At 42.1% G+C, this 21,086-nt stretch overlaps 1 protein-coding gene across 4 annotated transcripts in view; it reads left to right on the top strand.

The window, feature by feature from the left end:
• Nucleotides 1-16,515, top strand: part of actn1 (actinin, alpha 1) — a 45,280-nt gene extending 28,765 nt beyond the window's left edge. Inside the window, exons 6-21 of one of the 4 annotated variants that reach the window (XM_066694709.1) lie at nucleotides 685-763; nucleotides 1,665-1,746; nucleotides 4,405-4,490; nucleotides 7,801-7,893; nucleotides 8,436-8,666; nucleotides 8,752-8,899; nucleotides 9,118-9,268; nucleotides 9,458-9,566; nucleotides 9,807-9,947; nucleotides 10,469-10,651; nucleotides 10,757-10,891; nucleotides 11,161-11,340; nucleotides 11,585-11,731; nucleotides 14,003-14,068; nucleotides 15,202-15,360; nucleotides 16,030-16,515. In XM_066694709.1, the coding sequence (XP_066550806.1) occupies nucleotides 685-763; nucleotides 1,665-1,746; nucleotides 4,405-4,490; nucleotides 7,801-7,893; nucleotides 8,436-8,666; nucleotides 8,752-8,899; nucleotides 9,118-9,268; nucleotides 9,458-9,566; nucleotides 9,807-9,947; nucleotides 10,469-10,651; nucleotides 10,757-10,891; nucleotides 11,161-11,340; nucleotides 11,585-11,731; nucleotides 14,003-14,068; nucleotides 15,202-15,360; nucleotides 16,030-16,188 (2,149 nt within the window). In that variant the 3' untranslated portion in view covers nucleotides 16,189-16,515. Of the gene's footprint in view, nucleotides 1-684; nucleotides 764-1,664; nucleotides 1,747-2,241; nucleotides 2,328-4,404; nucleotides 4,491-7,800; nucleotides 7,894-8,435; nucleotides 8,667-8,751; nucleotides 8,900-9,117; nucleotides 9,269-9,457; nucleotides 9,567-9,806; nucleotides 9,948-10,468; nucleotides 10,652-10,756; nucleotides 10,892-11,160; nucleotides 11,341-11,584; nucleotides 11,732-13,489; nucleotides 13,571-14,002; nucleotides 14,069-15,201; nucleotides 15,361-16,029 lie in introns of all 4 variants that reach the window. The other 3 variants (XM_066694707.1, XM_066694708.1, XM_066694706.1) reach the window with 3 other exon arrangements.
• Nucleotides 16,516-21,086: the final 4,571 nt, after the last annotated feature.

The following is a 21,086-nucleotide window of genomic DNA, read 5'->3' as shown; positions in this document are numbered from 1 at the left end:
AGCCCAGAATAGGTTGTTTATAGTGCTTTGCTTTGGACACCCAAAAGATTAGCGTATTTCTGAAGCTTTGGGCAAATGCTTCAAATGCAGAATATGTTGTGTGTCATGGACAAACTAAGACACAGGTGAAATTTCATTTGAATCCTGTGCTGTTTAGGCCCGTCGTCGCGTGACCAAATATTTTGCTAATACCACTCAAACCTCTACCTCGCAGCCCAATTGGCAAACTTCAGATATCTGTGAATTGCATGGGGTTTCAGTGTGTACGCATAGGATTACACATTAGTTAGTGTAAAACAGTCCTCTTTTATAATCTCGAGTTTCTCATTGGTGCTTGTGTAGTTAAGCATAAATGTAGTCTGACCTTTACTTTCCACAAGTCTATGGCTTTTTCCTCAGCTGCTTCAAAGGTCATGCAGGTGTTGTAGTACAAAGGGGTAAATATTCCAAATGTGTGTGCTTTGTGTAAGAATGGAGGTTAAAATATGCTGGATGTCTTGAAATTTCCAAGATACAGAGCTGTAAAGACAGTGCCTGACAATGGAACATAAGGCCACTAAGACCAAGTTTTGCAGCAGTATATGCAAGTGATTGGGTGCCTGTTAAGGTAGGTCTCTGCTGTGCCCCCCCCTCCTTCCTGTCACCAAAGTTCATCACTCTCTTTATCTCTCTTTCCCCACACAGCTGGAAAGATGGTCTGGGCTTCTGTGCACTCATTCATAGGCATCGCCCTGAACTTATCGACTACGGGAAACTGCGCAAGGTGAGTGAAACAATCTGCGAATGAACAAGTTTAAACCGCTGTCCTGAAAATGGCCAAATTACACAATGGCATTTCCAGGAGAAGGCTGTGGACAAAATAATTGAAACATTCTAGTTCCCATATATGACAGATTGACCGGGCACTTTAGAACCACTTGGGACCCCTCGGATTCTTTTTGTTGCTCCCCCATCTCCCAGCAGTCTTCGGCTGCTCTTCTTGCTGAGCCGAGCTGGGAAAAGCTGAATCACAGCTGCGATGGGGTTTAGTTAATCAGACGGCACCACTAAGCTCCAGACCCTTCGTGGTATCGCCTAATGCACACCCACACCCACCCACACTGAGGAGTCTGTGCTCTCCGTCTGCAGCACAGGCCCACAGTGCGGTAGATCCATTTCCTGTCAGCTGGGGTGGGAGGCATTTCTGAGACTCTCTCGTTAGCACAGTTCTATCAAGACAGTCGTATCTCTGTGCCCTGAGGAGACTAGCGTTCCTGGTAGAACCCAGCACTTCATTACACAAGTGCTCCAGGGGAAAAGGGCTGAAAAAAAGAAATCTCTGTATACACGGGAAGGAAGCTTTGCACAAGATACCAGTCTTAGGCAAGAGCTGTGTCACCCGAGTGACAGAAGGTGCTAGATGGTCTTCCTAATTTCTGTGCATTTGGTAAATGAGTATTTGAAATGCAACAGCACTCCTGACCCTTTTACGGTGGGGAAAAATGTTTGGTGTAAAGAAACGCTGAAGCCCAGATTCTCCCAAGTGTCCAAGGGCATCTCAACAGGCTGTTCGTAATGAATGCTGTTGAACAGCAAGCTTACTGAGAACAACCCACCAAGTAAAAAAACACTGAATCTACTCTGCACGTTGTACATTGTACTGACTCTCATTGACTCTTACACAGGACGATCCAATGACCAACCTGAACACAGCCTTCGATGTGGCCGAGAAGTACCTTGACATTCCCAAGATGTTGGATGCTGAGGGTAAGAGCCAGGGAGTGGTGGGTGTTGAGTGGTGCATGTTTAAGTGAGGTGCATCAGCAACAAAGGAAGGAATGCTCCATTAAGTATTATTCTCCCTCTTGCCAATACAGTTCTACCATTCCCTGAGGGTGTCTAGCCAAATTCACTTTAAGACACTTAGTGCAGCCTGATATTATGATTGTGTTGTACCTAATGGCTCATCTTCCAGTATCTTTAAAATTTCAGGCAACGGTCAGAGATGTATATTAAGTCAAGTTCACTTCTTAAGACCAGATCAGCAAAACGTATGATACACCCAATTTCTCTGCACTAAGACGGATGGGACAACATGATCTTGTAGCAGAGTTTATTTTGAGGCATCGCTGAAGATTTCTTCCAGAAGTAGCCCTTCAAAGGCTGCTCTTGCCTGAAGGGTTTATGTCTTTGCAATTTAACATGCTCACCCCCCCTCCGACCACACCCCTTCCCTGCCCTTTCCCTCCTCTCTCTCTGCAGACATCGTTGGCACAGCCCGCCCAGATGAGAAGGCCATCATGACCTACGTCTCTAGCTTCTACCACGCCTTCTCGGGCGCCCAGAAGGTATCCCAGGATGCACCTCTCCAACCCCAACAGTCCCCTTTTTTTGCCTCTGTCTCTAAACTGTCTGGTTTTTCCCTCCAGTTCACAGCTCCTCCCCTTGGGAACACTCTCTGCTTCTGTCAGCATGGGCCTCTCCACCAACTTGCATGATGGGAATAATTTAATCTCACACCAAGTGGGATAAGCAGTCTCCATTTTGCCACCCACTCCCTGTTTTATGCATGGTGGGCTGAACGACCGCCCCTGTGATCTAATCTTAACCGTTTTAACAGGTTCCTTTGGAAAAAGGGCATACCTTTGACTGGAAGTGGTTCAAACCACCATATCAGCGTTTAAGCCAGCGTTGTTAGACTTGAATGTGGGCATCTGAGTGGGTGACTCAGGCCCTCAAAATTCACTTTCTGCACTTGGATTTTGCTGTTCTTTCTTTTAGAGTATAGTGAAAGGGAATATTAAATGGGAATCCTTTATCTCTGTTAAAGGCTGTTATATAGATGCATCTTAAGTGCATTCCAAAACACAGACATCCCATTATTTCACATGCTTCAGTCTGAATCACTTGTCGCAACAAACCCAGTAATTAATATAGAAGATTTATCGGGATATTGGCCTGATGAAAAAAAAATGTATCAAAATGTACGCTGGAGTTAGAGAGGATTATTCATGAGCAGCAGTTACATTTTTTTTATATGTAGCCATCTCTGTTATATCTCTTAATGTGTAATTGAGCCATTATACAGGGGGTTATGCCTGGAAATGATAGGCAGAGGTTTAAGGACAGTGCCAGTTTAAAAAAAGCTTACCTGCCAGTAGAAGTGATTTGTCATTTCAAAAGCCAAGGTTATCAGGCACCGTCAGGGAACGTGCTGAAAGAATTGCTGATTGGCAGTGCTTACATAAGGATGACATTTCATCAGCACAAAGAAAAAACGAAGTCTATGAGTTGAGAAAAGCATTGAAAAGGTACTGTTAATACTCCTTTTTTCAAATTAGAAAATTACTGATTTTGGAAATACTGCTGCTTTTGTCTTTTATTGTTACTGGCTCCATAACAACATATTTCAATAAAAGAGCTAGCAATACTGGTCTAGCCTCAGTGGGACATGGAAATTAGATTTTTAGATTTGCAAAACAAGTTGATACTCTCCAAGATCTGACATCACATTCAAATTTCCATGAGAGCCTACACAAGTCTGATGCTATGAAACATTAAAGACACTGCCAACCCACAGCGTGTCTTTCCTAAGATCTTGAGGCTGATAGCAGCCCTAGAATTACACTAAACATTTAGGAATGAGCAGCTGCCTGAATTGTGTCTGGTGTACAGATTAATTTATATCAGAACATCGACTTCAGATGCATACAACCCCGTCAATTTCAATATTTGGATCTGCGTTTGTGTTTCTATAGTAACATGCTTGTTTTGTTTTTTTAGCTTGTGGGCAAAAAGCATTAATAAGACTTCTGATTAAGTGGCTTTTCCAATCCTGCACTAAGTTTGGTGCAATGTTTCAAAAATAATTTTCAGAATAGACCTTGTTGAAAAGGATTCATGTAATTGAGAATGTTGAGCTCAATGGAAATGGTTTGAAATTAGCATTTCCTTTTCCCCTTTTCCTCTTCTGGTCGGTAAATTAATTGTTTCTGAATTTACCACTCTTTTTGTGTGTGGAACTTGAAACTGGCGACTCCCATGTGTATTTTGGTCTTTAGGGAAGAACCAGGAGGGACTCCTTTGCAGAAATGAACGCAGTTAAAAGTAATCCGCTACGATCCCCAGAATCCCTTGGCTAGAAAACTCTGACATGATGCAAAACCACTGATGCAAAATTAACCCTTCAAAGAGCACAACCAAAAAAGCCAAGCTCCAGTCCAACCCAGCCCAGCCCTTTCAAACTGGAGACTGCTTTGCCTTCTGCTCCTTCCCTGGTTTTGTGGTCATTTGCTGTCTTTCTCTTTGCACTCTTTTACTCTGCGCGTTTTTCTCTCTCTCTCTCTCTCTCTCTCTCTCTCTCTCTCTCTCTCTCTCTCTCTCTCTCTCTCTCTCGCTATCTCTCTCCCTCTCTTTCCTGCGCAGATATCATTAGCACGCTGAGGCCAGACGAGAAAGCCATCATGACCTATGTGTCGTGTTACTACCACGCATTCTCAGGCAAACAGAAGGTGAGCGCTTTGCACACCTCCTTGTGGCAGCCGCTCCCATTTCTCTGTAGCAGTGGGTGACTGAAAAGAGGCATTACAAACAGTTTTGGGGAGTAAAGGGGGTTTCCAGAGGTCCTCAATATAGTTGGACACAAACTTTCCCTGTGACATATAGTTGTGGGAAATGAATGAGGAATGTTTGTTTCTTTAAGAGCATATCTCGCCATGGTTGCACTCAACCAAACCCTTTCAAAGACACTCCAGAACATAATATTGGCGACCCCTTTGCTGAAATAACATCTGTTTGAAGGAGAATTTACTGGTAGTCCTTTAACACTGAGCTTAGATGTTTTATGAACAGGCTGCGTTAATTGGTAACAGTGCCGATTCCCTTCTTGCAACGGAAAAGGGTGGAAAACAACTGGGGAGTAATAATAGTCCATTCTGAAACTAAGCCATTTGTGTATACTAAACACATGTGAATTGAATTCAGTCCCAATAAATAAAATAAATTCACAGTAGTTACCAGTGTCATTCACATGGGTTTTAAATGCTTTTTAGATGTATATTGCAAAGCAAGAATTTCCTTCTTGCTGGCCTGCTCGAAGGATTGCAAAACGAGTCGATTCTTTCCAGATGTTCATAGCATGTAAAAAGCTAACGGGGGGGGAAAAACAGGATGAAGTCCGACTAAAACTCTGTGTTTCAAGATGAACGTCCAAACAAGGAGTAAACCCAAGTGACTTGTAGCTAAGCCTATAAACAGTTAAGTCTATCCTTTAAGCAGTATATATTCAGAGTATGCTGCAAAGTATTCTATAAAGACCTTATGTTAAAATAAATAATAATCTGTGATAATCATAAAACTATGGTTAAAATGCATTTTGTTTTAGCAGCAGGCTAGATGCTGTCATGGAACAAAAACCAGATTGAGAAATCGAGAATTGTGACTGTCAATGATCGTAGCATAAAGGCAGAAAATATTATATCCATGGTGTCATTATTTTGTGCCTACAGGCAGTGAATTTTGCATTACATCCGCCCCACTTCGTATAAGCGGGAACCTCTACCATGGCTGCGCAGCTCCCCAAATTTCACGCACTCTGCACTTCATACCACATCTGCATGTAGCGTGTTCTTGTCAGACTAGACTAAAGACTTCTGTGAAATTGCCCCTGAAAATGCAACAGCCCATCTGTCAGGGGGAGGGAACTTTCATTTCACACTGGCACACCGCATATGAGCTTTTTTGGTCATCTTGGCAATAGTGAACTGGCGAAATGTAAATTATGTAAATCAAATGGGGAGATGTTGCAAAGACTGCCAGGATGTAGACAGAGGTGAACACCCTGTGCTCTGTTTTTTTTCTTGGAAGATGGCAGGCTTTCTTTGGATTGTAGAAACTTAATAATTCACATCTCTCCCTTTCCCTGGGCATTGATCTGGAGCATGGACTCTGCAGAGGCCTAATGAAGCCAGAAATGCCACTTTGTGCATTACAGCGCTTGATGCTAGTCGATATATTAATAGTCCGAACCATCTTTGGAACTGAGATGCTCTACAGCTGGATTGATTGTGGGGGGAATCCATTCAGTAGCAGCGTTACGAGTAACGTTATTCAACACCGACTCCGAAGAAAGCATGACAAATCTATAAATTAAAGTGCTTTCCTCTTTCCACACGAAGCGAACTGGCTGAGTTTAATCCGAAAACATGTTAATATGTTATCATCCCAGACATCCAATCGTATTTAAGAGCTTTGCAATCTTCAGAGGGGTTTCCAAGGTGGTGGAGGGGGGCTTGTTCGTACTACTAATAAACAACCCAACATATTTTCATGAGCACACACAGAATATATTTCCTCTCTAGGCCTCGTCGCCTTTTATGGCAGCACAGTCTGTTCAGTCTGAAGTCTCGCTCTGGCTCTTTGGCTTTAAGATGTCATAAATCTCACCAAGTGTCACGCAATGCTTAACAAATGATTCGTTCTACATTTGGAAATATCCTTCTATCTGTTTAGTCATTTCACATCTGGGTTTTCACATCCCCTCCCATATTGAAGTGGTAATTTTTGCTTGTAAGATGCCAAAAAAGCAAAACCCATTGACTAGTAACATTCTGCGTGTTTTTTTTAATTAACGATATTTGTTCTGTGATAACGAAACATTTTGGCAGATTCAAAAATACACACAAATAAAACCCGGCTGCGGTACAGAAGTGGATAATAGTGGTCAATATTAAGTCAATTGTATCTGAAATGCATTTAGAGCTTGTATAAGTTCAATGGTGCAGTAGAAGCTAACCGACTATAAAAAGGCAAATACGTTGTTGCGCTCAATTGTTGAGAGCTTTATCTTGTGCACAAAACAGAGGGGAAACATTGACATAAAAACTGTAGCAATTGTCTACACACTATTAATTTACACCTTACTTTTGCCTAAGAAGTCTGGCCCAGATTTATTTTAGTTTTTCCTTCTTCCTATCAATATTCATCTTATCTCTCTGTTACTGCTATGTCTGTTATTGTTTATATGAATGTTTGTTTATGACCGGATATTAACATCTTGTATTTATTTATGTATGTATTTATTCCTGTGAGAGAAAATGTACATATGCTTTGAGCCTGACAAATCTTTGATCACACCAGAACAGTCCACTAATCAGCAGCTTACTATTGATTCTTACATGGATATAAAAAATATCAATACTTCAGAACAGTCCCAAAGGGAAAGCAGCACTGGTACGAAAATTGAATTGAATCCATTGTAGATTTTGAATAATAAGCAATAATATATATATATATATGTCCCTGAGTGATACTGTCCTTAGAGTCCTTTTGGAAATTTTTAATTCGCCCAAATCATACAGTTGAAAGAAGTGGAGTAAGTAAAAAAGTTCTAGACACATGGATGGTTGCATGTAACAAACAACTTTGGCATCAATAACCAAATAGTTTCCTAATGCTGAAGGTAATAGGAAAGTGCCCCATATCAAATATACCCCTAGGGACAGGTGAATAAGAACCTTGTCCTCAATAACATCTATAAAAACATGCAAACCATCTGCCTCTGATACCGGGACATTTCTTATTCATGAAAGGAGAACTGAATCGGGCAGTTTTTGGTGCATCAGCCAGCTGTTCCCGGCAGTTTGTGTCCGCTCAGCTCATTGCAGCTCTTGGCAGAAAAGACTCGAAGCAAGCAAACAAACAAAAAAGTGTCAGGCTATTGGGACTTGGTGTAACGAGCTACAATAAGTTGCATAATGCTTTGTCATGGTGATGTAGTGATGCTGTCACCAGTCTTCTTAACCTCTGCGTGTACCTCCTCAGGCCGAGACGGCAGCCAATCGAATCTGCAAGGTGCTGGCGGTCAACCAGGAGAATGAACAGCTGATGGAAGACTACGAGAAGCTGGCCAGTGATGTGAGTTGACAGCTTCTACCTGCCACCGCTCTGTGTTCCTTTTTGTGACTGTCCGTATCTCCCATGTCCCAGACTGGATCTCCGTAATCACTTGATTCCTCTTGCCACCAATGGTAAAATTTGCATCTGCAAGCACCCCATTTAATTCCCATGAGCCTTCAGAGCCACATACGTGTCTCAGACTGTAACTAATGGTGAGAGGGCAACTTGCATTCTTTGCTCCTCTTAATGGCAAAAATGCAAATTACTCTGAAAGTGAGTTATCCAAAGGAAAAAAAAGGAAAATCATATCAAAAAAGGCCTATATCTGTGAAGAACAACCGGCAGTTGTGTAGGCTGATGTTGGTAGCAGTCCCAGCATTCCCAGTGTTGCATACAAGTATGGGGGTGCTTGCTGTCCCCATTTCCTGTACTGTTCTCTAGTCCTTTGGTCCTGTATGTCTCCTTTTGAATGGTCTCCCACACACCTCTCTTTCTCTCCCTCTCTGCTCAAACTGTCCCGTTCATCTCCATCACGCTCGTTGTGTCTTGGCTCCTCTTAGCTGTTGGAATGGATCAGACGTACTATCCCCTGGCTGGAGAACAGAGCCCCAGAGAACACCATGCATGCCATGCAGCAGAAACTGGAGGACTTCCGGGATTATCGAAGGCTCCACAAGCCCCCCAAAGTGCAGGAGAAGTGCCAGCTGGAGATCAACTTCAACACCCTGCAGACCAAGCTGCGCCTAAGCAACCGCCCCGCCTTCATGCCTTCCGAGGGCCGGATGGTCTCTGTAAGTGTGGCCTCTTCCGTATTCTTAAAGGCAGCATTACTGTCGAACCTCTGTGCGCTAACGCCCCCTCGGTTACCCCTGACAGGACATAGCCAACGCCTGGGGAGGGCTGGAACAGGCTGAGAAGGGCTATGAGGAGTGGCTACTCAACGAAATCAGGCGACTGGAGAGGCTTGATCACTTGGCAGAAAAATTCAGGCAGAAAGCTGCCATCCACGAGGCCTGGACAGAAGGTCTGTTAGCATGTGCTTGTGGACATGTACTTAAGTTCTAAAGTGTGATGTAAATCTTCAATGTCAATCTTGTTGGTGACATTTACATCCCACTAAGAGTTATAGGAAGGTTTCCAGAACGTACTTGCTTGTGCAGACTACGTTGGTTTGCCTTGTGTTGTGTAGTTATGGATGTCCCCTGACCCCTAAATGACTGTGTTCCCTGGCTCCCCCTGCAGGTAAGGAGGAAATGCTGCAGCAGAAGGACTTTGAGACCGCCTCCCTGTCCGAGATCAAAGCTCTGCTGAAGAAACACGAGGCCTTCGAAAGTGACCTGGCTGCTCACCAAGACAGAGTGGAGCAAATAGCGGCCATTGCACAGGAGCTCAAGTAAGCAATTCCAGTTAATTTGGTTAATGTATAGTCAATACTACCCTGCTGGGTTTCCTATCCAGGCTCATAACAGTGTGGTATTGAGGGGTTATAGGTTTCACAGTATTTCTCTGTAAAGATGTAAATAAACCCTTTTTTATTATTATTATTAGTTAATGTCTTATACTTTTGTGTTCCTGTGTGCAGTGAGCTGGACTATTATGACTCTCCCAGTGTCAATGCCCGATGCCAGCGCATATGTGATCAGTGGGACTCCCTTGGCGCTCTGACTCAGAAGCGCAGTGAAGCTCTACAGGTGAGGCCTTTCACAGCAATTAATGATTTGGGATGGCCTCCTAAAAACATAGTTCCAGTACAAGAAGGGGCTCAACAGATTGTGCAGTTTATTGACTCCCATCACTGTTTGGAAGAGTTGACACTGGAGGGGAGTGTAGCACATCCTTCTCTGCTATTTGTGACACTTATTGAGCTATAGCTTGATCCTGAAGTGACTGAAAAGCCAGAACTGGCCTTCTGACCGGTTTCTCCTTGGCAGAGAACTGAGAAACTGCTAGAGACCATTGACCAGCTGTACCTGGAGTTTGCCAAAAGGGCGGCGCCTTTCAACAACTGGATGGAGGGGGCCATGGAAGACCTGCAGGACACATTTATTGTCCACACCATTGAGGAGATCCAGGTGAGGTGGACAGGGGGAAAGCACTTTGTAGAGGGACTGGGCAGAGAATTAGCCAGAAGAGGTTGTTGAGAGGATACAAAACAGTGCAGCAGGGAGATATTGGGTTGTCCTTGGCCTGGATTCTAAGCCAACAGAGTCATTCACAAATTGTTGGTGAAGGTGATGAATTTATGTTAACCTGTTGTTCTTTGGATATTCCTAGAAGGCATTTTGTTTGAAGCATTCAGGGGGGTGAATATGTATTTTATACCAATTCTGTTGTTTGGAAGCATCTCGCAAAACCTGAAGGAAAGGACAATCTACACACAGTTCACTGGCGACAGAATGAGGCCAGTCTAGGAACCAGATGGCTTATACACCTGAATAAATAGCAATTTGCACCTACTGTGTAGTCCTATGACCCTTTGCAGTCGGTAGCTGAAGTAGTTTTAAGGCCAGAGGTGGTAGATTAGTCCTGTTGTTCAGCGGTGGTGGCCGGATTGGTGTGCAGCATTCTCACCAGTGTTGCGAATGGTTTTCAGGGACTCAGCACGGCTCACGAGCAGTTCAAAGCTACGCTGCCTGAGGCGGACAAGGAACGTCAGGCCATCTTGGGCATCCACAACGAGGTCAGCAAGATTGTCCAGACCTACCACGTCAACATGGCTGGCACCAACCCCTACACCACCATCAACCCCCAGGAAATCAACGCCAAGTGGGACAAGGTACCACAGGGCCCATGATCTGCCCGAGGCCTACTTGTTTTGCTGGGTGTGTTTGCGCCACAGGCCAAAACTACAGGATCTCACTCCGTTTTGTGTCACTGACAGGTCAGACAGCTGGTTCCTCAGAGGGACCAGGCCCTTATTGAGGAACACGCCCGGCAGCAGAACAACGAGCGCTTGCGAAAACAGTTCGCTAACCAGGCCAATGTCATCGGGCCATGGATCCAGACCAAGATGGAGGTAAGTCTGTGTGGCGGCACTGATTTAGAAAGCAAGCTATAGGAGCCAGGCCAGTAGAGTGAACAGATTGAAAGATGGTACTCCCACTCCCTGAGCTCCTCAGGTTCAGCGACTCGAGTAAATGGTAACTTCATCCTGCCAAGTGAATCTGTTTATTATTTAAAATGCTTTTCATCTTGAGTATGGGAACTGATATATCTACTGATAAAATATATCATGGGATAATCTGCTCACAATCTTATCTGCCCGTGCTCTCGTTCTCTGTGCAGGAGATTGGGCGCATTTCCATTGAGATGCATGGCACACTGGAGGACCAGCTGAGCCACCTGCGCCAGTATGAGAAGAGCATCGTCAACTACAAGCCAAAGATAGACCAGCTGGAGGGAGACCACCAGCTCATTCAGGAAGCCCTCATTTTCGACAACAAGCACACCAATTACACCATGGAGGTAACTGACGCACCTTCAATGTCAATGCCAAGTCTATACTGAGCTCTGTAACTATGCATTCAACATGCAGTGGACATCAGTGTGCAGTCACACAGTCATACATGCATTGCAGTAAGACCTATTCACCATTTTGTCCTTTTTATGACTATATACCACTGATGGGGTAAGACAGTAGTGATTCATACTTAAAACTGGAGAATAAAAACACACCACCTTTTTTCTGTTTTTTTTTCCGTCTAAACAGCACATCCGTGTTGGCTGGGAGCAGCTCCTCACCACCATCGCTCGCACCATCAATGAGATTGAGAACCAGATCCTGACGCGCGACGCCAAAGGCATCAGCCAGGACCAGATGAACGAGTTCAGGGCCTCCTTCAACCATTTCGACAGGGTCAGTCGAGGGGGTGGGAAGGGAGAAGAAGGGTTGGGGGGGCCGAGGTCTCTCTACAGAGGAGCAAGTGTGTGTACGTGTGCACACATCCTACCTCTGCCTTCCTTTAAAGAGTTGAAAACCATCCACTTAGAAAATAGTTCAACTCCTTAATGCACATCTACCAACTCTGAATAGTTGATTCATTCAAGTACAGTGGTGGTACTTGTTAATCTTCTAACTATGCAGCCCAAGTATGGAAGACATTTGCTGTGGTCATCTTTATATAGTTTTCTTGTTTTGGTCTTTGATCAGCAACAAAAGTGTCCATTGTTTCTTCCATTATTCTAGCATAAGCCTAGTACAAAAGGCATGGAATTGAAACCTAGTTATCCATGTGGTATAAATACAGTATCTTTTTTTGGGGGGGTCACAATTACTTAACGACTGATTCTCAGCTGTCTTTTGTTACCGTCGGGGGTTTCTGCCTCTAGCTGTCAAAAAGCAGGAAACCAAATGAGAATCTCTGTCTTACAAATACGACGTGCAAATCGAGTCATTTTAAGTCACAGTTCCACCCGGAATAAAATGTGCATCCAAGGGAGCCAACCTACCAGCTAGTGGTGTTACAAAGAAGCCTTTTAGATTCACATTTTAATAAGGGTTTTACAGTTCTTAGATGTGATGGTACTTTCTGCATATTTAGACAACGTCAGTATGAAGAGAAGACTGACCAAATATTGGTGAGTGGATATGGACATCGCATAGGTTTTTGGTTGTGCAGTTGTTTAGAACTATAATGAGTGATCTGTAGACCTATCTTACTGGAGGCGTCTATTTGACTGTATGTTTTGAGTCCAGCATATGTTTCTAATTGAATGAGTCTTAAGTACCAGGTTTATCATAATGCATCTGTACACAAGGACAGTGGGATTTAATCATATTAAGCTTCAATAAAGAGTGTCGCTTCATTCAGTGGATTTTGCTGGGGCAGAATAAAAATTCCAGGAAAAGGTTCATTTTTATACATTAATTTGGTTAACGAATTACAATACTCATAGATGTTTGAAGCCCACTGCGAAGTGTACAGATGCCATGAGTTTGTACAGGTGCCATGAGTTTGTAGAGTGATACTAATACAACCATTCACTGTTCAAGGGAAACCTCAGGATTCTATCCAGTGCACTTGGTATTAAGTACAGTCAATTTAGTGTTAAGTACAGTCAGTATTGCTTGATTTTCCAACTAGAAGGCACCTTTCCCTGGCATGCTTTCTAAATATACTTTAAGCCATTAGTGAATTTAAATGTATCAGCCTAAATGCAAGTATAACAGGAGCATAATTAACTTCAGTTTCAGGGCCTGTTTGTTAAGTGTTCTTGTCTCAGAAAGCAAGCTAGCCCGACGGTGTCCGTTTCTACTACACTGGTCAGAGCCGGAGGTTTCCCTTTGCTGTGGACTCAGTGATGTTGGAGACGTTAACAACCTCACACACAACGGTCTCGTCTGCCCGCCACTGCATTAATGCATTTTCGTGTGATGGAGGCGAGCCCTCCTTTTTAAACCTGCTAGGAATGTCCACTGCAAGGTCTAACTGTTGTGCACTTTGTTTTGTTGTCTCTGTCTCTCGTGCATGCCCCCCCCCCATCGCCCTTCTTTCCTTCAATCTGCATGACGCACCCCCAACCCCCACCCCACCCCAAACCTCACCATCCCCCTGGTCTGCATGCCGTGTGACTCGACACCCCACCACCCGCTGCCGATGCTCCGGCCGCCCAGGACCACTCCGGGACGCTGGGCGCGGAGGAGTTCAAGGCCTGCCTGATCAGCCTGGGCTTTGATATCGCCAACGACGCACAGGTACTCCACTGCTCCCTCTTGTGGGCGCCCGGGTTAACTACATCTGTTTTGTTTTGCTTTTTTTTTTTCTCTCTCTCCATCTACCCCTTCGTGTTTACCCCCTCCATAATGTCTTCATCATCCACCAAATCTTCATTTTTCTTGCTGCTCTGCTTATTTCCTCAACCTCCCTCCTCTCTCTCTCTCTCTCTCTCTCTCAATAAATAAACTCTTCATTCTGTTCTATCACTTCATTGGCATCACCCTCTATCCTGCTTGATTCCCCCTCTACACCACTTTTGATCCCCTCATTCTATCAAATTCTTCCAACCCTTTTTTTCTTCACCTTCTGCTCTTTAATGGATTCATCCTCTATTCCACCTCGCACCCCTACCCTTTAAACCTCTTGTCTGTGGTTTGTCTTACCACCCCCCCCCCCCCCAACCTCTATAGAAGAGAACTGGGATTATGGATGCCGAAGATTTCCGAACCTGCCTCATCTCAATGGGTTACAACCTGGTAAAGTTGCCCCCTTCTACCAAACTCCTTTTTCTCCTTCTTCGCTAAAGCAAAGTGAAGAGGTGAGGTAAAAATAAATAAAAACGTTTGAACTCTTTGCTCACTGGTGTGGTTCAGTGACGTGCTGAATACTGAGAGAACTGAGCTATAGATCAGGAGGAGAATGCACCCTGCTCCAATTTCAGGCTGCTATACCAAGTGCTCTCCTCTCTACTCCTGTGAGGGGCAAACTGTCGAAGGAAGACGTGACAAAAAAGCAGATGTTATTCTAAAAAGCATTCTTCAGCAATTCAACTTCAAAAGCAACTGCCTACTCTAAAACTCGCTTTCGAATGAGGCATACATCCGGTCCATGCATTTTCTTTCTACTTAATGTGCATTTGCGAGGTTTACTTTTAGTAAATGCATACACGGAAAATGTAACGAAAGGTTTCAGTTTAATTCTAATGGTATTTAATGAAATCATAGAGTATTCAGTCCACATCAGTCGAGTTCTCAGACAGTCATTTAATGATGTCTTCGGGCAGTAATGTCTGATTTGTTATCTAAGCTGTCAGTATTGCCATGTCTCACAGTTTATAGCTGAGTGAATAAGACATTCAGAATATGTAAGCTCTTCAAAATAAATTGCAGAACACGGCGCAGATCTTTGAAACAAAACACTGAGCTACCTTTACCGCCTCTTTCATCTCAACTTAATTCACAGACTGCAATTTCTGTCTGATGGTTTCTGGTGTATTATTTGAAGACATTCATAACAGGCTCACAGTTTCACTATAGACAATTGCAATATTTACTGACAAAGTCAATACAGAACAGGACATTTCGTGGGCCTGCCAGCAGACTTGATTGCTATGAACATTTAACGTTGCAGGTCTGGTATGCAGCTATCAATACTTGGCAGAAAACTGCAGCTGAGAAGTAACAAAAGTCTGGACTTTGGTCTTCTCCAAAACTCAGAACAAGAGCTCTCAACCAACATGTTTATGCTGGTTCTCTATAGAATTTTGTGAATGTGATTTTACAGCCTGGAATGCATGGGGCAATGTATTGTGGGAGTTTACAGCTCCCAGCCGTGGTGAGATGATCCCCCAGAGGAGGGCCGGGCTAAGAGGACTGTTGTTCTTTTGCAGGGGGAGGCTGAGTTTTCCCGTATCATGAGCATCGTGGACCCCAACCGACTTGGGCTGGTCACCTTCCAGGCTTTCATAGACTTCATGTCCCGGGAGACGGCCGACACGGATACCGCGGACCAGGTCATGGCCTCCTTCAAGGTGCTGGCTGGAGACAAGGTATGTGAAGGAGCCTGCTGCCCCAGGAGGAAGTGTCTTCTGTCAGGCAGGAGGGGGAGGGAATTGGCAGGTGCAGTGCAGATCTGAAATTTGCCCCCATCTTGGCCTCTGCCCGGCAAGTAGGCCACATTCTGTGTTTAAATTGCAGCCCGTTTGAAAACACGGCCCAGGCTGGCGTAAACTAAGGGTCCCGATCTCGTTAAAGTTAGGCCAGTCATGTGATGCAGTAAAAACAGGGAGAGGCGTGAAGGGAGAGAATTGTCTGTAAGCTTCTCTGAAAGGTCTTTTCTTTGAAATCACTCAAGCCTTGCAGAAGGTGTAAATATTTCTGTTGAAAGTTGGAGTTTGCGTGAGTTGGCCTCAAGACTGCCCTCTCCAGCATTTCCAGCAATTGTTTTAAGTCCCCGATTCATGCTGTGTTTATCCTATGGATATATTAAAAAGTACAAAGATCAACTGTAGGTAATGTTTTAACTTGCGTGTTTTACTTTAACTAATGTAACTAATGAAAGTGTTCTCAAAGATCAAAGCCTAGCAGATTTGTATTACTCATTACATTTTATTATAATTTGTTCCTTTCACTCGTTAAGATCTCAGGAGGACTAACAACTGATCAGAACTGGTCCACTGGCTGCCAATGTGAACCTTGCTTTCAACCTTGTGTTGCAGAACTATATCCTGGCAGACGAGCTGCGACGGGAGCTGCCCCCCGACCAGGCAGAGTACTGCATCGCCCGCATGGCCCCCTATACAGGGCCTGACGCTGTCCCGGGTGCGCTCGATTACATGTCCTTTTCCACCGCGCTCTATGGCGAAAGTGACCTTTGAACCTTCCTCCAGAGCCAGGCGGCATTTTTTTTTTTTTTTTTTTTGTATGCAGCCAGCCTCTTTTTACCCCCAACCCTCCCTCTCCCTTTCACCTCTCCTGCTTTCCCTCCCTTCCCCTCTCCCCTGTCTGTCTACGTTGTACTGGCTTACCACACAGCAGTTCTCCATTTACAGGGGGAAAGAGGGTTGTATTTTTTTTTTTTTTTTGATGGTTTTTTCTTCATAAAAAAAAAAAGAAATAAAATTAACATATTTTATTATACAGAACAAAAAGGTATTTTTCTCCACCTGATTTAAACAAAAGAAAAAATAAAGAAAAAAATTGCACCCACTGGTGTGTTTTTTCCCCGCCCACTGTTCCTCCATTTCTACCAATCAAAACTGTGTACAGGAGGGGCTAAAATGCAAATCCAACAACTTAGCACTATTTTTCCGTTCAGTGGGAACTAACGGGTGCACATATTACCAATTTAAGAACATTAATCTATACATACATGTATACATATACTTTCAAAATGGTGTTTCATCATTCAATTCAATTCAATTCTGGTTGAACTGAAGAAAGATTGCCTTCTTTTCAAGGCAGTACCAGTGTCTGAAATTCCCAAGAGTTGTAGGTCTTTCTCAGCCTTACAGTTATAAGTCAAGCCTGTAATGGATACTGCAAAACCCCATGTAAAACGGTGAACGTATAAAGAAACCGAATACCCAGCATGGGAATGGAGTATTAAGTTATAATTTGTAAAATACATTGGACCTCAACACTATCACAGTTTTTGATACTAAACTTATAGTGCCTTGCAATGTAATCTGGTACACACCATGACACTCCAGTCTAAATGAATGTTACTCAAATAGAGCCACAATACAGTGCCAAACCAATTTTGTTTGCACGATTTAAAAGCTTGTATAGAGCTACTGCTAATTAGTGGCTTACAGCTTCATTAAAAATGAGCAGCATACTGGAACGTGTTATTGACTTATGTTAAAAAAACATATAATTCACAAGTGACACCACAACTGTTATTCTATATATTGGCTTGTCACCTCAGTGAAGAGGAAAGATATTTTAAAGGGGGACTAATGCTAAAATATGCACAAGGGGCAAATATATGGAAGAAGTTGAGAGAAATAAAACTAGCCTTGCAGAACAGATTCATCTTAAAGGGAAGCCAATTTGAATACAAATGAGCAGTGCCCACAGCAGTTTAACCAATCCATTATAAATGTTATCAGACTTGAGTGTGATTTATCTTTTGTACGAAAAGGACCAAGCGTAAAAAAAAAAAAAAGTGTAATTAGGGCTTTTTAATATTGGTGTTTATTTATTCCTGGTTTATTCCCTCATAGGCCTAATCAAATGTACCTAAACTGTCTGATTAAAAATGAAAACCTAATTTACAATGAAAGCTGCTCTTTGGCTTTTCAGTTGTTTGTCTTGAGTCTCTGTGCACACTGTGGATTCATGCAAAGTAAGGAAAACAGAACCAGGTTAATGTCTTAATTGAAATGCCTTGTATACTGCAAGTTTCTCTAATAACGGTGCTTATTGGTAAGGCTGTTGGATTGCTTTTGGAGTTGATCTCATCTTCAAGCAGTTCACACACTGAAAACTCGTAAGCCTCAAGTATAAACTGCACTTTTGAAAACTTTTGGAAATCTTCAAAGATGGAGGCACTTATGGTAGAGTTGATTGGTTAAGAAGACGTTCATATTGATTCAACTACATGGAAGAAGAAAATAAAAATAAAATGTACTGCACAACCATAATACAATTTTACCCTTTTGTTCAAGAAACTGCCAAACACAATATTGTTTTCCTGGGATGAATTCAAAGAAGATAGACCACAATAATGCCAGGACTGAAAGGTATACATAGAAAGAACAAACAGAAACACCATTTGCCACCCTGAATAAGATCTGTAATTACATAGATACAGAGATTCTATTGTGAATGTGAGTGTGTATATCTGCCCTGGGTGTAATCATTCAATGCTCCTATTGACTGTGCTGTACCTTTGGTAAACCAGTGCCATGAAAAACAAAGAGGGTATATGTTCCACTTACTTTTTAATAAAGGAGTCAATAGATAAACAGGGTTAACTGTTATAGGACCAAATATAAAAAAGAGAAAAATGAACAAGTTGTAACTTGATTGCTCACTGTAGTGAATATAGCCAAATTACTGAACTAGTAAGGAGGAGCTAACTTATACAGCCCAAAGTGTGTCAATTATTATTTGGCCTTTGTTGTGCAAATGTGACTTTACAGTGCAAAGCTTAACTAACATGGACATGAATGCTGATGGTTAATGACTTTGTTCATGGTCTCTGAACACCCTAACCTTTTTCTAGTTAATTTAAGCACGGACAGACATGGTTATATGTCCAAAGCAGAAATATATGCAAATGTATATATGCATGAGAATGTGCAGCGACAGTTTGTATTTGTATACAAACCTGATGAGAATTGTTGTTTTCATCTGTGTGTAAATTCATCTGAAGGTTTAAATCAATACTTCCCATCATTTATTTTTCATTTTCTCACACAGCCATCATGTTACTAGGAAACGGAATACCTTCTACTCTGTAATAATGTTTCCAGTTGAGCGGGCGGAATGTGTGGGTGGGTTGTGTGGGTGGGTTTTGTTTGACTTGCTTCTTACAAAGTCTTCAATAAGGAATCGAAATAAAACCAAATACAAAAAAAGAAGGCAAAACAGCTCGATATTAATATGACTGTTAAAACGAGACCTGCCCGTCATGGAATGAGTAGTGATGGAGCTGAAATAATTGGGCCTGCAGTTCGATTAAATGCCAATCTTTGAACCTCCGCTCTGCTTATCAAACACAATATTCCTTCTAACATGTAGATGTCATTTGGTGTGATCAAATCTGAGGTTAAAAGAAAAACGTTTCACCCCCTCAAGGCAGTATAACGTTTATATATGCCTTGGATCTAAACTTTCTGAAGAACATTTTCCATTCCATCCTTTTTACCTTAAAAATTTGAAATAAAACAGTAAAACATATGATAGAGGCATATGAAATACCCAGGAGAACATTATTATTATTATTTTATTATTATTATTTATTTCTTAGCAGACACCCTTGTCCAGGGTGACTTACAAAACACAAGAGCAATACTAATTGCAATAATACAGTGCAATTCAAGGCATAATACATTTTACCAATTCCAATTTACACAAGTGTATATGAGATATACAGTAAACAATATATAAGGTCTTACATCCTAGATTGTAAAAGCTGATAAGTGCAGACAACATTTTAAGTCAAAGTTAAGAGCTAAGGGAAAGGGAACATAGGGGTAATCAAAATAAGCAATACCAGTGCTAGTAAAGCATGGCAAGTAGTAAGACAAAACGTATAAGTGCTATCTTACAAGAGAGTAATGGTAAGCATGGTAAGCATAATAATGAAATTTCTTAATATAGTGGCTTTTACACCGCATTGACTTTTGTCAAAAAACTACTTCACGAAAATGAAACACATTCTCATGTATACACTGCCCTCTACTTTCAGGAAACCAACTTGTAAAACCATTAGTGGTCACAGACACAAATAAATACATAGTTGTGTTGATTTATCTTTGAAATATTTCCTTGGTTAACCACAAATTTATTTTTAAATGTATTAAAAGAAAGCAGTTTAATGCTCATAGAGTGAATATACTTTTAATACAGCCAATACTGATTGCTAATTAAGCCCCAGGGTCCCTGTACTGTTAACACATGCCCTAAGACTCCTGTATTTATTTACGTGTTAATAAAGGTCTTATATCCCATGTATTGCTTGAGAGCAGCATTATTTTTATTGGTTGCTGTCCAGATGATGAGATGTACAAGAGCACATACATTAATTGATCTAGTTCAACACAAAAGTGAGAGTTGACCTTCTACTGCACAAGAGAAAGGTGCTTGATTATAAGACTATATACAGTATAAACATGGGAAATGTTACAGAGGAAGCTTCATAACTCATCTGGCTTGTTTAGTTTCTAGTATCAGTCCCAAAATATCATACACTCAATTATTGAAGGATCATTTTGCTTCAGCTTGGTAAAGAAATTACCATTTTCAAAGCTATATGCAACAATTCTTAATTTGCACTTTTGGCCTCGGGTTCTGGTTTCATTGATTAAACTGAAGGAGTTATTTGGGTTGATCTTGTCTACCTTTCAAGATTTTGAGTATAGTACGTGGAATAAATCCCCTGATAATCTCCTCTGGCCGAGACTAAAGTTATGATAGGGTTGTTGTTCTTCATAATTAGACAGCCATTGGCACTAACACTGATGTATTCCTGAAGGGCTGGTGTTATTAAATACTTAACAATCATAAAATCAATCTCCCTGCAACCAGCTCCTGCAAACTCCTTAATTTAATTTTACCAGCTTGTAAGATTTGCTACTTTTGTGCAGGCTCCAGACCAGTACTTCATTGGTTCAATGATCATCCCTTCATCTCACTTTTTGACATTTTAGTCAGTTGTATTATTGCAGTGGTGTCACGTTTATCAGTGCCCAAATACAAATCCCATGTTTGATTCCTTGCACAAGTAAATAAACACAACAGTGCTCAAGTCATCTTGCTAATGTATGTAGGCTGCAAAAACCAACCAACCAACCAACCAAACAAACAAACAAACAAACAAACAAACAAAACAAGGGGCAGTCTTTCTTTAAAGCTTCCTTGGTTCCTCTTAAAATGTATCTAACCACTTTACTTGATCAAAATGTTTCAGTCAGGTTAACCAGTTTCTTTTGGTGTGTTATTTTATGCTTATTTGTTCTTTGCCACTCGGATATATCCTACACACAAGAAAAGGGACATGTTCAGTAAGATATGAATATGAGGAGGAGATGGGGATATACACAAT

This window comes from Amia ocellicauda, chromosome 21 (genome assembly GCF_036373705.1).
Source record: "Amia ocellicauda isolate fAmiCal2 chromosome 21, fAmiCal2.hap1, whole genome shotgun sequence".
Lineage (NCBI taxonomy): Eukaryota > Metazoa > Chordata > Actinopteri > Amiiformes > Amiidae > Amia > Amia ocellicauda.
The sequence above is the reverse complement of the archived record's forward strand: the minus strand, read 5'-3'. Positions and strand labels throughout refer to the sequence as shown.